The sequence below is a fragment of the Agelaius phoeniceus genome, chromosome 7 (genome assembly GCF_051311805.1).
Source record: "Agelaius phoeniceus isolate bAgePho1 chromosome 7, bAgePho1.hap1, whole genome shotgun sequence".
Taxonomy (NCBI): Eukaryota; Metazoa; Chordata; class Aves; order Passeriformes; family Icteridae; genus Agelaius; species Agelaius phoeniceus.
This window is the reverse complement of record NC_135271.1, coordinates 17,425,981-17,443,705: the sequence shown is the minus strand read 5'-3', so window position 1 is coordinate 17,443,705 and position 17,725 is coordinate 17,425,981. Positions and strand designations below refer to the sequence as shown.

Sequence of the window (17,725 nt, the reverse complement as noted above, 5' to 3'; positions counted from 1 at the left end):
TAGAAAAAAGCTGCGGTAATTTTTTTTCCTAGAAAAAAATCAGACTATCCAAATAAATTATAAAATACAACATTTGGGCTTTTAAAATCAAATCAAATTTGAAAAATTAATACTTGCTTCAAAGCACTTATTCAGTTCAAAATTAGGTGTGTAAATCTTCTGTTGTCCAATACAACAATTCCATCCGTTTTTTTGTTTAGTTTTGTTTTTTCAATTTGTAACTGTTTGACAGTTTTAGCGAATATCAGCAGAGAAATGGAAAACCCTACACAAACCTTGTTGTAATTATCTCTTTTCTTCTGTGTTTGCATGTCTAGTCTCTGCATACCATTCGTTAGGGATGCTGTCCCTTTTTCTTAGCACACAACATAAGAATAAAAACACTCCTTTTCTGTTCCACAGAAGTGTATTTAATTGTTACGTATTTTCAAAGTCAGCAATGTCTGAAAAGTGCTTTTATGAATAATACAAGGTCATGGTATAATCTGTTTTAAGATATCTTGCAGTCATTGATATTACTCATGTTGTCAGCTCAAAGCACATCCTTCTTGTCAGGGGGATAACCTTGTCTCTTGTAGTTCTGTTACTTTTTTTTAAGGCAACACGACTGGATTCCCAAAAACACACAAAAAGGAGTCAATTTTATTTTTTAACATGATTTCTGTAGTTTTATAATATGCTACATTTTCTGGCATTTTGTTTGGTTTTCTTCTGACATTACACTTTGACATTGCATTGTGTGTATTTTGCCATCACCTGTCCCAGGCCTGCAGTGTAATGCATTTAAGGCATTTTTAAGGCAAATGGTAATTGCAAAATATTAGCAGATCTTGTCACTGTAAACTGGTCATTATCTGCCACTGGAGAATGGTGGTGCCTTTCTGTTAGCTCCTAGATGAAAAGTATTGTTTCTTTGTGAGAAAGCATCAGTTCAGCACCTTGTTGTGGTCTGGTAGCATTCCCCAGCAATGGAAGAAATTAGTTTCTTCATCCACTGTTTTGTGCTGAAGTGGGTGTGAAATACTTCCACCATATTTTAAAAATGGTTACAAATGGCTGAGGGGCAGTGAGAACTTTACAGACTGACACAGCTATTTCTGCAGTGTGCCTGTGAGATGACCTTCATATTTTGCTGTAGAAAAGTACTTTTTTTAAATCTTGCTAATACAAGAGTAATAAAAGTTTATGAGGCAAGGTGAAACAGTTAAGGAAGCTACAAGGGTCTCTGATATTTAATGAAAGCCATGTATCTTTAGCAAAGTTAATTGTATCTGCTCTGTGTATGGCTGTGCTTGCATGTGCACAGTGATATCAGTGTGAGGCCCGTTCGTGGTGGAACAGTTTTTAACCCAGTAGAATTCTACAGCAGCAGTACACTGAACCTTCAAATTTCCAGTGCTTCCTTGTCTTCCATATAGATCAATTTTTCTGTTCTTAATGAGGAGAGAATAAAAGCCTTTTAATGGCAGATGGGTGTACAGTTAAATCCCTCAAGATCTGACCATAAGCATTATACTGGAACCTCTCTCTGTCTTCTCATTTCTGTCATTCATGGTGTTTTGCTATTACTTTGCTCTTGTTTTTTCCATGTGGTGTTTCCTCCTGTGTTTTTGGGTTTTTTAACAGTAGACCAAATTTAAGAGGTAATGGATAAAGGAGAAATAAATTGCATTAGAAATTATAAAAGGTAGAACAATTTATGGCATCATTTATGAACGGTAATCTTCATTGTGATTTATCATGTAGACCACTGGAAATTCTGTGTTATAGATGTATGTAAGCATACATATGTGTGTGTATCTGTATGTGTGCATATGTATACATATATCTACACATATATATTTACACATTCATGTGTAAAAATATTTATTTTAAAGTAAATAAATATTTACTTATACCTCTTTTTACCTATACTGAGAGCACATAGCCATGTATGGAGCTACAGTGCTTTTATGTGAGACCCATAATGTTCCTTTGGGCACTTAGTGAAGATGCTGTGAGTGACCACAGAAGTTGTCAGAGTGTTCAAGGCACAGCAGCTCGAGCTTGCTCTGGAGGATGAGCTCATGGTCACAGAGGGAGCAACTGTGGGGCAGGAGCTTGTGTGTACCAGGAAATGGTCTCTGCTCTTTGGGCGAGGTCTTCTGCAGGCCTGAGTCACATGAATTAGGTCAGGGAGGGCTGCCCTGATCACAGCAAGGCTACTCCAGGATGAGCATGACAAGGGACAGCCACCAGCTGCCTCTGGAGAATTGTCTTGTAAAGCTTCAACAAAATGCAGGAGGTGCCACTGAGCTCAGAGGGATAAAAGCTCTGTTGGTTCTTTAGGGTGTGGGTTAGGGACATGCCTTAGGCAAATTTCTCTTCTTTAACTCATACAGGACAGCCTTAACAGGGCCCTGAATATGGAACATTTGTTTGTACCTCAAATGAATTAATGTTATGGCAATTATAGCAGGGAGGCTCAGATAAGATATAAAAGCTATAAGGAAGCAGGAGGACTTGGAAGGATGTTTGTAACTGCTCACATGTGTAAGCGTTCTACTTGTTCTTTCCACTTGGTTTGATCCATTTCAATGGAGTATTTTCCCAACATAGGAACATCTTGTTTGCTGGTAACTAGGTACAGCTCCACTGGAGAAAAAAAAAAGACAAGGAATTTGTAAAGAGGTCTCTTGAAATTTGATATACTTCTGTCTTCAAGGGAAAAGTGAGGATCTACGTTGTTATTTTCTGTTGTGGCTTTTTTTGTGGTGCATAAATGCTTTCCAAGTAATTCTAGGAAGTGCATGCCCCAAAGAACTTCAAGTTTCAGTCATTCTTCTTTCCTGAAATAGACAAAAAGTTATGTAGAGCTGATGTTTTTACTCTTGTCTTTCAAATAATCTATATTTGAAACTGATTTTGAATTCTCTACTCTGTGTTCTCTTCTTTAGTGCTTTATCCTTCAGTGTTCTGTAAACTTTTGTACTTTCAGATGTAAACAGGGAGAGTATTATGGGCAAAGACCAAAACCCTGGAAACTGACTATCCTTTTTTTGACCAAACACTTTGGCCTTCAAACAGCTTTCCTCATTTCTAATCTCTGTCTTTCTACTATTCTCTCAACTCTCTCATTACCAACTGCATAATGGTCTTCTGCACTAGAAGTGCTAATTTGGATTAGTTGATTTAGGATGTGAACTCCATACATAGAATTTAAAATTGTCCCCAGGGTGGGATGCCATCTTCATTTTTGAACTGAAGTCTCTTCCATCTCAAAGCATACAAGACCCTTCAAAGGAGAGAGGCTGGAATGTTGATATCTAGGAGTTGAGGCCAGTTTCACTTTCCTCTTCACTCTTGTGAAGATTGCAGATGTTTGTCTGAAAAAAGTGCTTGATTTCCTCATAGACTATGCATTCACTACTGATTTTTCTGTCCTAGTAGATGATATGTTACTAAATTGATCCATGGGGAATAAGGGTTATGCATGCTGCACTTTAAACTTAAAGGTAATAGAGAAGTAAGGTAGGAGATGATTAAGGAAAAAAAGACTGTGAGTGAGATGATCTGTGTTAAAGAGGTGGGGAGGAAAGACAACATCCTAGTTCACCAGTGTTGGAGTAGGTCCTGGGCTCCCACACTGAGTATGGTGGAACTGTTCTGGGCAGATATCACTATGACTTATACCAGAATCTGACTAGCTGTATGTCTGTTTCATGGAAGTCAGGAATGTTGTAAAAATGAACCTGTTATCTTCAAGATAACACAAGGAGAGAAAGGGATTTATACTGAGGCTGTACTCATCGAGATTTTTGTTCCCCATTTTTTACTGGTGAGAGACTGTGTTCCCTTCTCTCTACCCCTCCCTGCATCCCTTCTGTACTCTCTACCTCTTTAGGTTGCCATAGCTTTGATGATCACTTGACCTCCAAACAAGAAGGAGGAAAATCCAAGAACGTTGTGAACCTGGGAGCGATCCGCCAAGGCATGAAGCGCTTTCAGTTTCTGCTGAACTGCTGCGAACCAGGCACCATCCCCGATGCCTCCATCCTGGCAGCAGCCCTGGACCTTGTAAGTGATGATTGCTCTGTTGTTTCCTGCTGAGAGCATGTGCATATGTGGTGGTCCACTGTCATTCACTAATGCTCTTTGTGCCCCACAGACAGAGTGTAAAGCATCACAGCAATGCCAGCTGCTGCTGCTGGTGTTAGCTGGAGCTTTAGCATCTGTGAGTGGACAAGTTTGCAGACAAAATGGATCTTTTTTTTCTCACATGGCTCCCCATAACTACATTATTGCCAGTGAAAAGCTTGTATTGTTGTCTCAGTACTTCTCTCACAGACACTCTGTTTCTGCTCCTAGTGTCAATCTACAGAATAAGGATTGAAGATTGGATAACTACTTGGGGAGGTGCAGGAATTCCACTCTTGAGTTCTGATAGAGTTATAAGTACATTAGGCAACTCTGAGCTATTAGTCACCAGAGCCAGTCAGTGGAAAAAAAAATATATCAGGGTGTATGTGCTTTTAAATGTGGATATTGCTGATTTGCCAGTGCAAATCAAAGAAGTGACACAATTCAATCCCTTCTTCCTGATATTCTGTATCTCCTTCCTTCTTATCCTTGCAGTTGTGTTTTTTAACAATCCCTCCCATTTCTAAAACTGTGGCCTTCACCCTGTGATTCACAAGCCAGTGGGGCTCTGTGAGGTATTTAAGTGACAAGCAAGGAGTGTGACAAATACAGCTGTGAAAAAACAGCCAAATATTAGCAATTTCTCTGCATGCTGCTTTTTACTTCCTTCTGTGAGTGTTTGGCTGTGTGCAAGCTGAAAAAAGATTGACATCCACATGCTCTTTATCCCTTTTCTTCCCACACCCCACCTCTCACCTGTGTGACTGCTGTGCCATTTGTGCTCAAATTCAGTTTTTTTGCTCACTGCTGGGGGACTCTGCCTTCCTGCTAGTGCTGTGCCCTGACCTTTGCTGCATTGCCTGCTCCATGGCTGGAGGGATGTTATGCTCTATGCACCTCTCCTCTGGACCTTCACCTTGACCTTGCACCCTTGGTCTGCATATCCAAGCACGTCTGCATTAGAGTTGGTCTGCAGTTGCTGCTGCTGTCAGTTCCCATGCAGCTCTGCTGTTTGGAGTGCTCCTCACCCATCTTCCAACAGACACAGGCTCCATTCACTGTTCCCCACACCTCCTGCCAGGGATTGTTGTTCCTCTGGATGGAAGCTGTGGATGCAGTGGCTGACAGAGTGCCCTTCCTGGTGGCTCTTACCTGTCAGGGTTGCAGTGAGCTCACGAGGTGGCTTTCAGCCTGCTGAGTGTGTGACACCCAACTTCAGTCTCCAAGGCTTCCAGGCTGCCACCCTGTTCCAAATTCTAAACCAACACAGGAAGGTATGAGGTGCATGGGCAGCAAAGAGCTCATTCCCAGCAAGTTTGTCACCAGCAGCCTTCTGAAGATGCACTACTCTCTGTTCTGATAAATCAGATGGTAAAATGGGGCTTGGCAATTATGTCCCTTTTTCCTGTTAATATCTTACTTAATTTTTAAATTTCCCAAATGCCTAAGCACAGACCAGCTTACTCTGCCCATGCATGAAGTCAGCTGGAAACTGCCAGTCAGAGTGCACTGTTTGAAGATGTCTGACCTCCAGAGCTGACTTCTACAAACTAACATGTAACTGTCTCTCCATTCCACTGAGTGATGCAGAAAATGTTGGTATTAGAATTTCTAAAAGGTCTTCAGCTAAAGATGAAGGAAGCCTTGCTCTAATTATAGCCTTGGGAGACTCCAAGTACCTGTTCAGTTGGCATTTTGTCTACAAAGTATGGGAGATATATAGAACTTAGGCAGTCACATGCAGTGTATATCCTAAAAGGTGAAAGCCTGTCATCTCACTGTATTTCTTAATGGCAATGGAAAATTCCCACACTGTATGTCAGCAGAGTACACCCAAAATGAAGTATTCTGGGTGTTTTAACTTCTGTTTTCAGGCCTTTGAAGTAATAGTTTGAATCAGGTCTGATGCAAATGAAAAGCTTATTAAGTCATTTTATCCAGCCTGGTTGCTAAGGCAACCTTTAAAAATTGAAAGGCAAACAGTTCCAGTTTCAGTTCTCCCATAGTTTTTCTGAGCATGCTTTATCATTCAGGTTTGCAAAATTCTATTCTTACAGCAACTTTGAAATCTTTGATCAGCCTGGATGTTTGTTTAAAGAAATTAGAGCAGTAAAACAAGTGATGCTTCCTTATGGAAATAATAATTTGTTTGTGTATTGAAATGAGTGTTGCCTTAGGTTTAGTGGCTATGCAGTTAACATATTTTCCTAGAAGCAGCATCCATACTTGACTAAATATTTAAAACCACAGTCAATATATGGATGTGCAAACATTCAGTGATAATTGATACATTGCAGACAGCTTCATCTTTATGGCCCCGGCTTAAATCCAGACTTTGCAATAGTAAAATTGATTTACTTTGGGATACTTTAGTTTATGCTTAAGTTCATGTTGAGAGTTACAATATACTGCTGTCCAGGATTGTGTTACTATGTTGCCTGAAGTATCCTAATTAGTGTGCTGTAAATTACCAGCTTTTCTTTGACCAATATAACAGTGTGTGACACCTGCCAGCATTACATTTCTCCAATAAGATGTGTGAGCTCATTTGTTGTGACATGTAAATCTTTTATCCTTGTTGAAATGCAATAGTTGTACTGTTTTCTGGTAGGATTGTGTTTGAGATGACCTCTGAAGTACTGGGACAATAGAAGCAAAGTCTGAACTGCAAGAATACTTTTAAATATCCTGGCTCCATGTCACCCTGGGTCTTAGGCAGACTGGCTTGTTCCCATGTCCCTGCTTCCATGACAGAAATATTTCTCTGTGGAAGTGCTCGTGCTTGGGAAGGAAGGAAGAGATTACTACAAACAGGTCCCAGAGTAAAAGACTGGGACCAAAACCAAAGAACTGTGTCATGGATTGTACTTGACCATTTTGTAGATATAACCAGAGGGGTCTGAACTAATTGAAACAGGCAATTCTCCAAGACACTGATTAATAATTTACGTGCAACCTGTCTTCATGTCCCTGCTAAGACAACTTTCATGTCAGACTCATTTTTGCTTAGACAAAGCAGAGCTACCCAGTCAGCGCCTTTTGAGAGTACTCAGATTTACCTTGGCATCTGTTAAAAGTAGGTTATTGGTATTACATGCCTTTTTTTTTTCTGTCTTGAAGAGAACAGAGCCAAAAATGAATTTTTGCTCAAAGTACCATGTGAACTTTAAGAAGGGATTAAAGAAAAATTACCACTGATTGATTAGTGCCATAAAAGTCACTGTTCTTGAAAACGAAACTGGACATAAGTACTCTGTAGTGATAAAGCTGCAGAATCAGGTTTACATGACCAATAATGTGATGCTCTGAAATTCCAAATCCACTCTGTATTTGGTTCCTTCCCAGGTCATTTGCCCTTTAGAACAAATCAGGTTATCTGTTGAAAAAATTCACTGGGATGACTTGAATTGCTAACAAACTGGTGAATTAATGCAAATTTATACAGTACAAGAACAGTTTTCAAGGTGCAAAACAATAGAGTAGGTCTAATATTAAAACAGGACTTGTGGACAGTTGCATAGGCTTGGACAGACTTGTGAGAGTATTGCTGCTGTGTCAGGTTTTGACAGTGACCACGGTAACTTGTGTTCTTTTCAGCTGCTCATCACCTGCCTGATTAATTTCTCTCCATTTGTGATGTGTTTCTCTGTTGTGTGAATCCATCTCTGTTCATTCTGTCACATCTTCATCTTTCTCTTGCTGCTGCTGCTTCAGGTTTCTCAGAGCCTCAGGTAAGCGATCACAGGGAGCTTGTGCCCTATCATGTTCCTTCATACAGGAGGTCTTTGCAGTGATTTTAAAATGATAGAGTGATTTTTAATTAATCCTGCTCCTCCCTTTGCCCCCCATCCTACATATCCTCCTTTAATTGTGGTAGCTGTGTGCTTTCTTCATGTTTACAACACTTTTCTTTACAGGATTCCAGTATGCTAAGAAATTTTGACTTCATTGCTAGTGAACTAAACCAGTAGTAGGCTAAGGCTGGGGCTTTATCTCTTCAAGTATGTCTCCATGGTTAAGGTTTTACTTTGTGAGAATAAAAGAATAAAATCCTCAACTATTGTGTTCCATATTGCATGTGATCAGCAAGTATTTATTAATGTTTTTCCAGTGCTAAATACTAGTTTTGTTTCTGGTTAGTGAGTGTCTGCATTCAGATTTCTGCCTTCTTCATCAGAACATCATAGCAGCTTAAATCTTCCTGTTCAAGAGAATCACTTTTTTCCCCCAATGTTTGTAAGAATGTGAGCAAAAGCTGCAAATGGATGTTGTGTCAGTAATTTTTTAAATCAAACTTTAGGAGCATTGGTCCAAAATTTCTTGTTTTGAATTTTTGATTAAAACACTCTTGGAGGCTCTATTTAATCAAGTTCAACAGGTCATCTTACAGGGTCTCAGGGCCTGTCTAGTATTTATAGACCACATTTGACAAGCCCTTCTTTATAATTAAATGCTGATCTGCTTAAATTATTTCATTAAAGCTGTCAGCAACTAAAAGTGTGTAACACGTTTGTGCTCTGTGAAATCCCTGTTAGTGAACCTTTTAAAGCCAGCTGGTGAACTGTAGGCATTGTTGTATTCTTAGTTTTACAAGCTGCTGATTGCAGGAGTTTTGGTTGTAGAAATTGCAAGAAGAAAGGGGAAAAATAAATGGAAATTAGGAAATCCATTTGCTTTTTAGTCCCTTTCCATGTCTGTAAGGATGTTTTTTTGGCAGTTTAGACTGTTGGGCAAAAAAGCTACTCCTGAGTCTAAGCTACCCTTTAGGAAACAAAATTACTGTGTCCATCTTCTGAACATTTCAGGAAGTTTCAGAAGCATTCTTTATTGGTCCAAATTTTTCCTGCTGGGTGATTTAATACAAACTAAGATATACTCAGTATAATTTCTCCCATTAAAGTGATTCTTCCAAGGCAGGGACAGGAGCATTTTCCTCTGAAAACTAATCAGTCCTTTCAAAACTCAGCTTCCTGCTGTTATTTCAGTACTGAATTGCCTGACACTTGCTAAGGTGATTGAAATTTGGCCAGTAAAATTTTATTGACTTACACCAGAGTAATATATTTCTGTCTCCATGGATATTAATTATGACCCCCAAACAGTGCTTTTCCTAAGTTTTAACAAGCCTTTATTTATGCTCTCGTCCCCAAAATTCAGAAGCAGAACCTAAAGTGGCAGATGCTAGGATTTGTGTGGCCATAGTGTCATTTGTTCCTGCAATATTTGCAGCCTCAGTAGCAAAGGTGGAACTAAAACTTGACTTGTTTGTGCAGTAACAGTGCCATGGGGTCATTTGTTCCTGCAGTATTTGCAGCCTCAGTAGCAAAGGTGGAACTAAAACTTGACTTGTTTGTGCAGTGACAGTGCTAGATGCACGCTTCTGCTTTTGCAGTTAGGTGGTTCCTGAAGGAGAGCCTTACAGAGGGGTATAATGTTCTTTTGAAGTTTATATTGTGTTTCTTTCTGCCCCTCTAGTGGACTGAGCAAGACTGCTCAGTGTTTGTGAGCTCAAGAGGTGAGATGATGCAGAGAGACTCTGGTGTCACCTTTTTATGGAGACACTGCTCATACTGTGTGACTCCTTGGCAAGCTTGCAGAGCACTTTTTAAAGCACAGAATACTCTAATATTCAGAGAGCTTCTCCAACGTGTGTTTTGCTTCTAAGGTGATTTTTTTGCAAACGTTTCAGGAAGCTCCCGTGGTGGCACGAGCAGCCCTGTTCCTCGAGTGCGCGCGCTTTGTGCACCGCTGCAATCGCGGCAACTGGCCTGAGTGGATGAAGGGCCACCACGTCAACATCACTAAGAAAGGGCTGTCCCGTGGTCGTTCACCCATTGTGGGCAACAAAAGGAACCAGAAGCTGCAGTGGAATGCAGCCAAGCTCTTTTACCAGTGGGGAGATGTAAGTGTTTGCTTCTCTTCTGCTTACATTAAAAAATATGGCAAAATATGAAGGTGATTGGATCCTATACAGGATTTTAGTCCTTGTAGGATGGGGATTCAGAAGCCTTCCTTCCAACCTGCACTTCACAGCCTGCCAGGATCCCCCTTCTCCTAATGGAAGTGACTTTGCTAGGACATGTTCTCCCCAAGGATCTGTTTGGCCCGTTCTCCTTTTTCCAGCACTTGTTGTATGTGAATGGCTAAGGAAGAAGGAAGATGTGGGCTGTGATACTACTTTCTATTTTTCTTAGTTCCAAATATATTTAGCCTAGGGCTCCTTGAACTAGGTGTGGTGCTGTATATTTAGTAATGGGTTTCTCTTTGCTGTACTTAATTCAGTTTCTCTTTGCACCCATATAGACTGTTAGCACTTATAATTCTTTGGCAAGGAATTCTACATAGCTACTATGAGTCATGTAAAGAATTGTCTGTTTTTGTCTGGCACTTGAATCCTTCAAGTTTTATTTGATTGTGATCTCTTACCATGCAGGAAGGAGGCAATTGCCTTATCTGGCCCTGGGAATGCCACTTGTAATTTCCTTGTAAAGCCCCCGGGATATAATTGCTGAACATCTGACATGTATACAGGTCATTTCTCACAACTCAAAATAGTGGGAGAAGTTCCTTTGACTGGTATCAGATGTCTTTCTGGAAGTGAGCTTTGTGCTTCTCATCTCTCCTAAAATTCAGTGGTTTTTACAATGAGCACCATCCCCCCCAGAAAAAGACATAAAATCCAATGCTTATAGAAATTTAAAAATCATGTTCTGCCTTGCTGGCTTGAATTCTTGTAGGTTAAACCAACATGTGCTTCTCAATGGAGCACATTGCAGGGAACCTCAAAATAAAGCTGACCATAACAATACATTCCCACCACAGCACAGCCCAGGGGGAGAATCCAACTTGGGTCTTAGAACCTGAGCTTAGTGTCTTTGCAGATCTCCTCCTTCCATTCCTAAAGCCAACTCAGAAAATGCTACCTGGTCACCATACTCTGTTAAAGTCTCAAACACAGGAGATTATCTTAATAACAGCACAAATACCAAAGTTCCTTGATAAAGTACATAGGGTGAAGATATTTGCTTCAATATTCCATGAAGTCACTGCCTTAGCCTGACTCCTTTGAGAACTCCTGTTAAGTGGAGAGCATAGGATTACATGGTCATTGAATTTTTGCATGCTCTCAGAGAGCCAGAACTATCCATCTCTATTTGTAGATGCTATGCTTCTAGACATTCCCTTTTCTCAGATTCTAAAAAAAATGAAAACAAGAAAGACAGTAACTGTTGGAAGCCAGTTAGATTCCCCCTCAGTCATCATTTTTAGTAGCTGACATACCTGACCTGGATAAAGTCCAGGAAGGCTTTCTTTTCATAATGTCAAAAGTACTGCCATGTGATTCAAGGTCATAAGAAAGGAGCCAGGGGAATCTGATCATAGGCAATTTAGCATAAATGTCTTCCCCTTAGCTTTCCTGCATCATAAGACTCATCTGGATGCATTCTCCATTCTAAAACTAGTGTGTGTTTGCTGCTGCTCAGGAGCATTTCAGAAGGGAAAAGCCTTGCATTTACTAACTGTAAGGCAGGATAAGATCTGGGGAGAAGTTTTAGAGTGCATTTTTTTTTTCCTTTTCCTGCAAGGTGTCTTGCTGTTCACTCATATCTCTGATTCTTCTCACTGAAGGCCAGAAGAATTTATTTACCCCCAGCATCCCTAAACACCATCAGAGAATCACAGTGGTGAGCCCTTTCCACAGGAGGTGAGACTTGGACTGCCCATGGCAGGGATGAACCTTTTGAATCACCAGACCTGTCTTGTTCTGCTGTCTTTTGAAATAATACAATGTTAAATCTATTCTGATTAGGTTAGTCTGCCACTTCCTTTGACTGCTTCTTTTAAGAGGACTTTTGGTTTTGCTTCTCTGTTTGCTAGAAAACTGAAAATACAGAAAACACGTCAGGAATTCAGTGCTCATTAAATGGAAAACTGTGGGATTATGTCTTACTGCTTTAACATTAGGATGGGCTACACAGCAAAAATAATATGTGATAAATTACTGTTTCGTGAACAGGCATGCAGAACATTTCTTCCTTTAAATGCAGAAATTTCTTCCTTGAAATGCCTGAAATATGAAAGGCAAAAGCTTGAGACGTGTGCAGCTCCTTTAGCAATGTACTGGCTCAGAGATAGCTGAGATTGACAACTATTTGTGTCAGCATGCAAACCACAACAGTATCACCTCATTCTCTCTAGGAAGCAGAGTCTACCCTTTCCCCTGTTGCTGGGTTTCAGAGGAAGTGTTTGATAGCAAGAATAAGTGACCATTTATGTATTTCTGGTCACTTCAGCCACGTGCTGAAGCCATTTGTGTATTTCTGGTCACTTCAGCCATGTGCTGGCATGACCATCAGTTCTGACTTGCAAACTATTTAGAAAACCTCCTTAGTATCTTTGTCTAAAGCTATCCCATACTCAAATGAATAATGCTGATGAAAAGTCTGTAATTTAAAACATCTCTTCCCTCACAAAGTGAAGATCTCACAGGATACAATTTCACATACTTATCTGTGCTCATGTACATGCAGCAAAGAAAATCAAGACACTTCTTGAGAGCTCTCAAGTGTCCTAGCAGGAAAGCAATCTCCTTGCTAGCACACCCTTACCTGGAGCTTGCTGACAGCACCACAAGGGCTATTGACATGCTGATAGTGATGCTGGCAAACAGCCATGATAAACAATCAGTTTAATCAGTCAGTTTAAACAATCAGTTGCTGGAGAACGCAGGATGGAAATCTGACTGACTCTGCTCTTTCCATGGATCCTCTGTACACCATTATCCTTGCACCGTCCCAGCTCCTCTAAGCATACTTGCAGCTCATTTTTGGGAATTGCATTGTTTCTCCTTTGAAGATGGAAGCAGGCTTTCCTGTGGGTATTTAACTGTCCTATGGAGGATAGGAGGACTGTTACTGGTTTCCTAATTCACAGCATGTTTCCTTTAGCAGAAGACCTACATTCTCAGTGGAAAGACATAGCAAAAATCTGGAATAAATATATCAAAGAAACAAGGAAAAGTGGAAGAAATTAATACTTCACAATGACCTAATCTCCTTCTGCCTGTTATGTGCCAGTTTGGAGTGCTTTATTGTTTAACTAAATTTACTGAAACTTTTCATCCTGAAATTTTGACATCCTGACACTTTGCAAATTTATGTTGACAAAAAGGGGGAAATAATTTATAGTTTTGATAGTAATTTGCCTTCTGTCATCCCTTTCTCCCCTTCAAACAGTAAAAATAAACCCAGGGCATTGTGGTTGGGCTGAAATCCTCACCTGCTGTGCTTGTCTTTGTCCATCTGCAGGCCATCGGTGTCCGCCTCAACGAGCTGTGCCACGCTGAGAGTGAGAGCCCTGCCAACTTGCTTGGCCTCATCTATGATGAGGAGACCAAGAGGCGCCTGAGAAAGGAGGATGAGGAGGAAGACTTTTTAGATGACAGTAAGGAGACTCCCTTTACTACAAGAACCCCCGCTTGTAAGAACCTCTGCTTTAGGAGCACTTATTATTTTTTTCTCTTTTCATTTTCTTGCCACCCAGATGTATTTCCCAGTCCCTCACTTCCCCCCCAGCTTCCTCCCCTGTTCTTTTTGTGCCTGGGTGTAGAACGTGACAGATGTAACAGTACTGAAAGACTTGGATGGGAAAGAGAAGGGGAAACCAGGCAGTGAGCTGCAATTCCTGCACACAGAAACTGCAGTTGTAAGCAGGGTCATAATTTGTTTCTTGAGCCTTGCTGTCACCTGAGTGTCAAAAGTGGTTCAGGCTCCATTCCTCACAGTTACTTCTGCCAAAATATTTATATAAGATCAGCCATTTTTCAGTTTCTGAACATTGAAGGGTCAATTCAGCTGATGTGAATTGGCACAGCTCTGCTAAAGACTTTTAAATATTGACTTCAGTGTAGTGCCTGATTTTCAGGCAGAAATGAAAAAAAAAGTATTGTTAAAAATCTGTATAACAACAAGATGGTGAAACCACATACATTTGTGCCTTGTGTACCTAAGTGTGGAAGAGCTGTGTCAGATCACTGATTCTGAATATCTGTATAGGCATGCAAGTTAGAGCAAACCCTGTGAACCAAAATAAATTGTCAAAACACATCCTGTTGTAGCTGAAGGTGGTAACAATGTGCTCTTTAGACCATTTGTGTATGCATGTGTGCTGCAGTTTACTGGTGCTTGTCTGCCTGTGCTGTTGTTCCCAGTTGGATGTAGTGTTTTATCTTCTGCTTTCTCTTCCCATGGTTCTGGATTTGTTTTTAGCACTGAATAAAGGCCCACTTTGGGCAGTGATATAGCACAAGGATTGCTTGCACAATTACAGAAGCCTGACTTCAAAGGAAGCTACCTTTTCTAGTTATCAGGGTAGTAATTAATAATAGTAGGAATAAATATCTCTTTAACAGCTAGTCATAACTCCATTTATTTAAGATAATTTTCTATATTTGAAAATTTCTGTATTTTCCAAAACTGCAAAAGATTTGACTGAATGCAAAACTGAAAAGTAAAAGAAGGGTATCTGCTTAACCTGTATTAGCCTTAAATGACATGTGTAGAAAATGTCACAAACTTGTGGTTAGTTTAGTAGGTACTTCAGCATAACATACTATAATGTTATCAATGTAAATAATCATGGGATTATCAATGTATACAATATCAATGTAATGCAGTCTAATATAATAAATAATACAATATAATATATAATTAATAGAATATGTAACATAATACAATACAATATATAATTAATATAATATATAATGTAATATAACATAACATGATATAATCAACTTAACATAAATATTAGTATTATTTCACATGCTGATAAATACATGGTTTGCTATTTGATTGATTCTGTTTCTTTTAGTGTAGGAAAGGTGGCACAGAAGTGTGGGGTTTCCTGTTTTTCAGTGCAGCTTGCATCGTGCACCATGTGTGACAATGTCCATCACCTCTTGGCTCCAGATCTTGCATTAACCCCTTGCTTATGACAAAAATATTCTTTCCTAGGCACTGTGAATCCTACCAAATGTTGTTGTCCCTTTGCACTAAAAATGGCAGCCTGTCAGCTTCTCCTGGAGATAACCACGTTCCTGAGAGAGACCTTTCCCTACATGCCCAGACCACGCACTGAGCCTCTTGTGGTAAGTGGGCCACACACACTGGAGAGGGATTTGCCCATAGATTCCCTAATTCCAGGCTCTGAGGAGAGGTAGAGTGGGGTAAAAACTCCAGTGGATCTCTTCAGGGAGAAAGGAGCCATTGTGTGGTGAATAGAAGATGGTCAGGGTACATGAAATGGGTTGGTTAAGAAGGTAAGGCCATGGAAGCACAACATGTGCTGCTGGAAGTTAAAGAAAGTTTCCAAAGGGAAAAGATGGATTGAGAAAAAAAGACTGGGGGACATGGGAAGTGTGGGAGATAGACTATAGGAAGTGACAAGCTGAAATGCTCACTTGCTGTTTAGAAGTGGCCAGGGATTGGAACAGGACATTTGGGGGAAGGGACCAGAATGGTTTGCAGAGAATTTGCCAGAGCTTTAAAGCTGCAGATTGGTTTGGGTGAGACCCAGAGAATTGCAGGGAGAATGGGAAGAAAGGAAAGAGATGGGGACAAAGAAGCAAAGAAAGAAAAAAAAAACTCCATGAGACTCAGAGGCAAATCCTGGCATAAACAGTAAACTAAGCAACTGGTTAGCTGACACTAACCTGTGTCACCTGTGGATAGCAGAACACATGAAAACTGATTTTCAGTGATTAATTCTTGTGTGGATTTTCTTATGTCTAATACTGTGGTTTAACATTACCTTTAGCCTGTTGTTTCAAAAAACATGCACACAGTCATCTGTTGACAAGTTGTGAGAAACAACTGCTCACTTTGAAAATTTAAAAAGGTTTATTAAACCTTGAGAAAAATACAACAAAAGGACTACATAAGGAAAAATTCTCAGTGCTGGGAACTGCCCTATGGGAAGAACAGGGGACATCTAAACTACAATAACTATACATCACTAAAGCTTTTCTTAAATATTCACCCAATAGTCATCCCTTAATTGCAAGAGCCAACCATCTCATTATCCATCTATAACAAAGTTGAGTTGACTGTGACCCTCAGCTTCAGAGGTGGTTAGCACAGAATGAGATTAGAATTGAATGGCTGACATAGGTTCAGCTTTTAAGCCAAATTTCTTTAAGAAACCAGGATAAAAATTATAAAGAAAAAAAGAGAAGTTAAATCTCCATGAAGGATTTAGCCCTCCTATCCTGGCTTTTGTTAATGACAGATCAAATTTTAGTCATGGCAATTATGCTTGACAGGCTGATTTATCTAGATAGCATTGTAATTAGGTTCTGAAAAGGAATCCAAAGGCTGTAGATGACCTCTGATGAAGTGGCTCAGCCCCAAGGTATGCAAGAAGGACAATTTTAAAAAGCAATAAATTCAGCAAAATCCTCCTTAAATGCACTGGTGCTATTACAGCATAATTAATGACTGCATCCACAAGCAGGATAATACCATGGTTTAGAATTCATGTCATTAAGTAGTTAGGCTTGGAACTAAGAATATGTTGATGAACATAATGAACAAAAATCAGTGCTTTTATGTGAGCTAGAAGTGCAACTGGTTAATCACTTTCTAGACTTGTGTATGGGAGACAAGGAGGAGTAATTATTCTGTGAGCTATAGGTGAAAGAAACTTCAAGGGCACATTACGTAAGAGTGTAAGAAAAAATGGCCATAGAGTGCTGCTTCTAACTATGTACAGAGGGGAAAAAAGAGGTAACAATAATCCAGATTAAAATATTAATTCTGTGTTTTTGGAGTGATGCTTCCTTTCCAAGAAGATCAGGTACATAATGTTGTGATCCATATAGCTGGAGTTTCAGGAGGGCAGATCTCACTTGCACTGGTGTTTGTAGGCATACCTGTTCCATAGATAGGAGCACAGCCTTGGAAGCCTTGGAGAACTGAAACATTTGCCACTGAACTAGTTTTGGTGAGCTAGTTTAAGTAACAATAGAGCAGGCAGACTTGTCAAGGCTGTGGGCTGAGTGAGGTCCTGTGTGTGGGTCCTGACTGAAGTTTCACCCGTAGCCTTTTACTGATCATGGAGCAGATACAAGCTCATTTTGCTCACAGCTGGAGCCATTCCAAACCCACCTGGATGTATTCTTGTGTCACCTGCTCTGAGTGACCTTGATTTGAGAGGGGGATTTGACCAGATGATCTTCAGAGGTCCTTTCCAATCCTAATAATTCAGTGGTTGGTAACTCTTCCATCCTGGCAGGTGGCTCAGCCTGCTGCAAGGCCAAAGAGCAGGTGGCTTAGGTGTGATTAAAATAAACCCCATCTGAAGCAGTTCTTCCTGAAGAGCTGGGGCTGTTTAGCCTGGAGAAAAGGAGACTCAGAGGTGACCTTATCACTCTCTGCAACTCCCTGAAAGGTGGCTGTGCTCAGGTGGGGTTGGTCTCTTTCTCCAGACAGCACTGAGAGAATGAGAGGACACAGCCTTAAGCTGCACCAAGGGAAATATAGGTTGGATATTAGGAAAAAGTTTTTTAAAAAGCAAGAGTGATAAAGTTCTGGAATGGCCTGCCCCTGGA

General features: G+C 40.2%; 1 protein-coding gene across 13 annotated transcripts in view; it reads left to right on the top strand.

The window, feature by feature from the left end:
* Positions 1 to 17,725, top strand: part of UNC80 (unc-80 subunit of NALCN channel complex) — a 125,495-nt gene that overhangs the window by 38,465 nt on the left and 69,305 nt on the right. For 8 of the 13 annotated variants that reach the window (XM_077181056.1, XM_077181055.1, XM_077181053.1 and 5 more), the window contains 4 exons: positions 3,884 to 4,056; positions 9,809 to 10,021; positions 13,428 to 13,599; positions 15,132 to 15,265. In XM_077181056.1, the coding sequence (XP_077037171.1) occupies positions 3,884 to 4,056; positions 9,809 to 10,021; positions 13,428 to 13,599; positions 15,132 to 15,265 (692 nt within the window). The remainder of the gene's footprint in view (positions 1 to 3,883; positions 4,057 to 9,808; positions 10,022 to 13,427; positions 13,600 to 15,131; positions 15,266 to 17,725) is intronic. The other 5 variants (XM_077181061.1, XM_077181054.1, XM_077181058.1 and 2 more) reach the window with 1 other exon arrangement.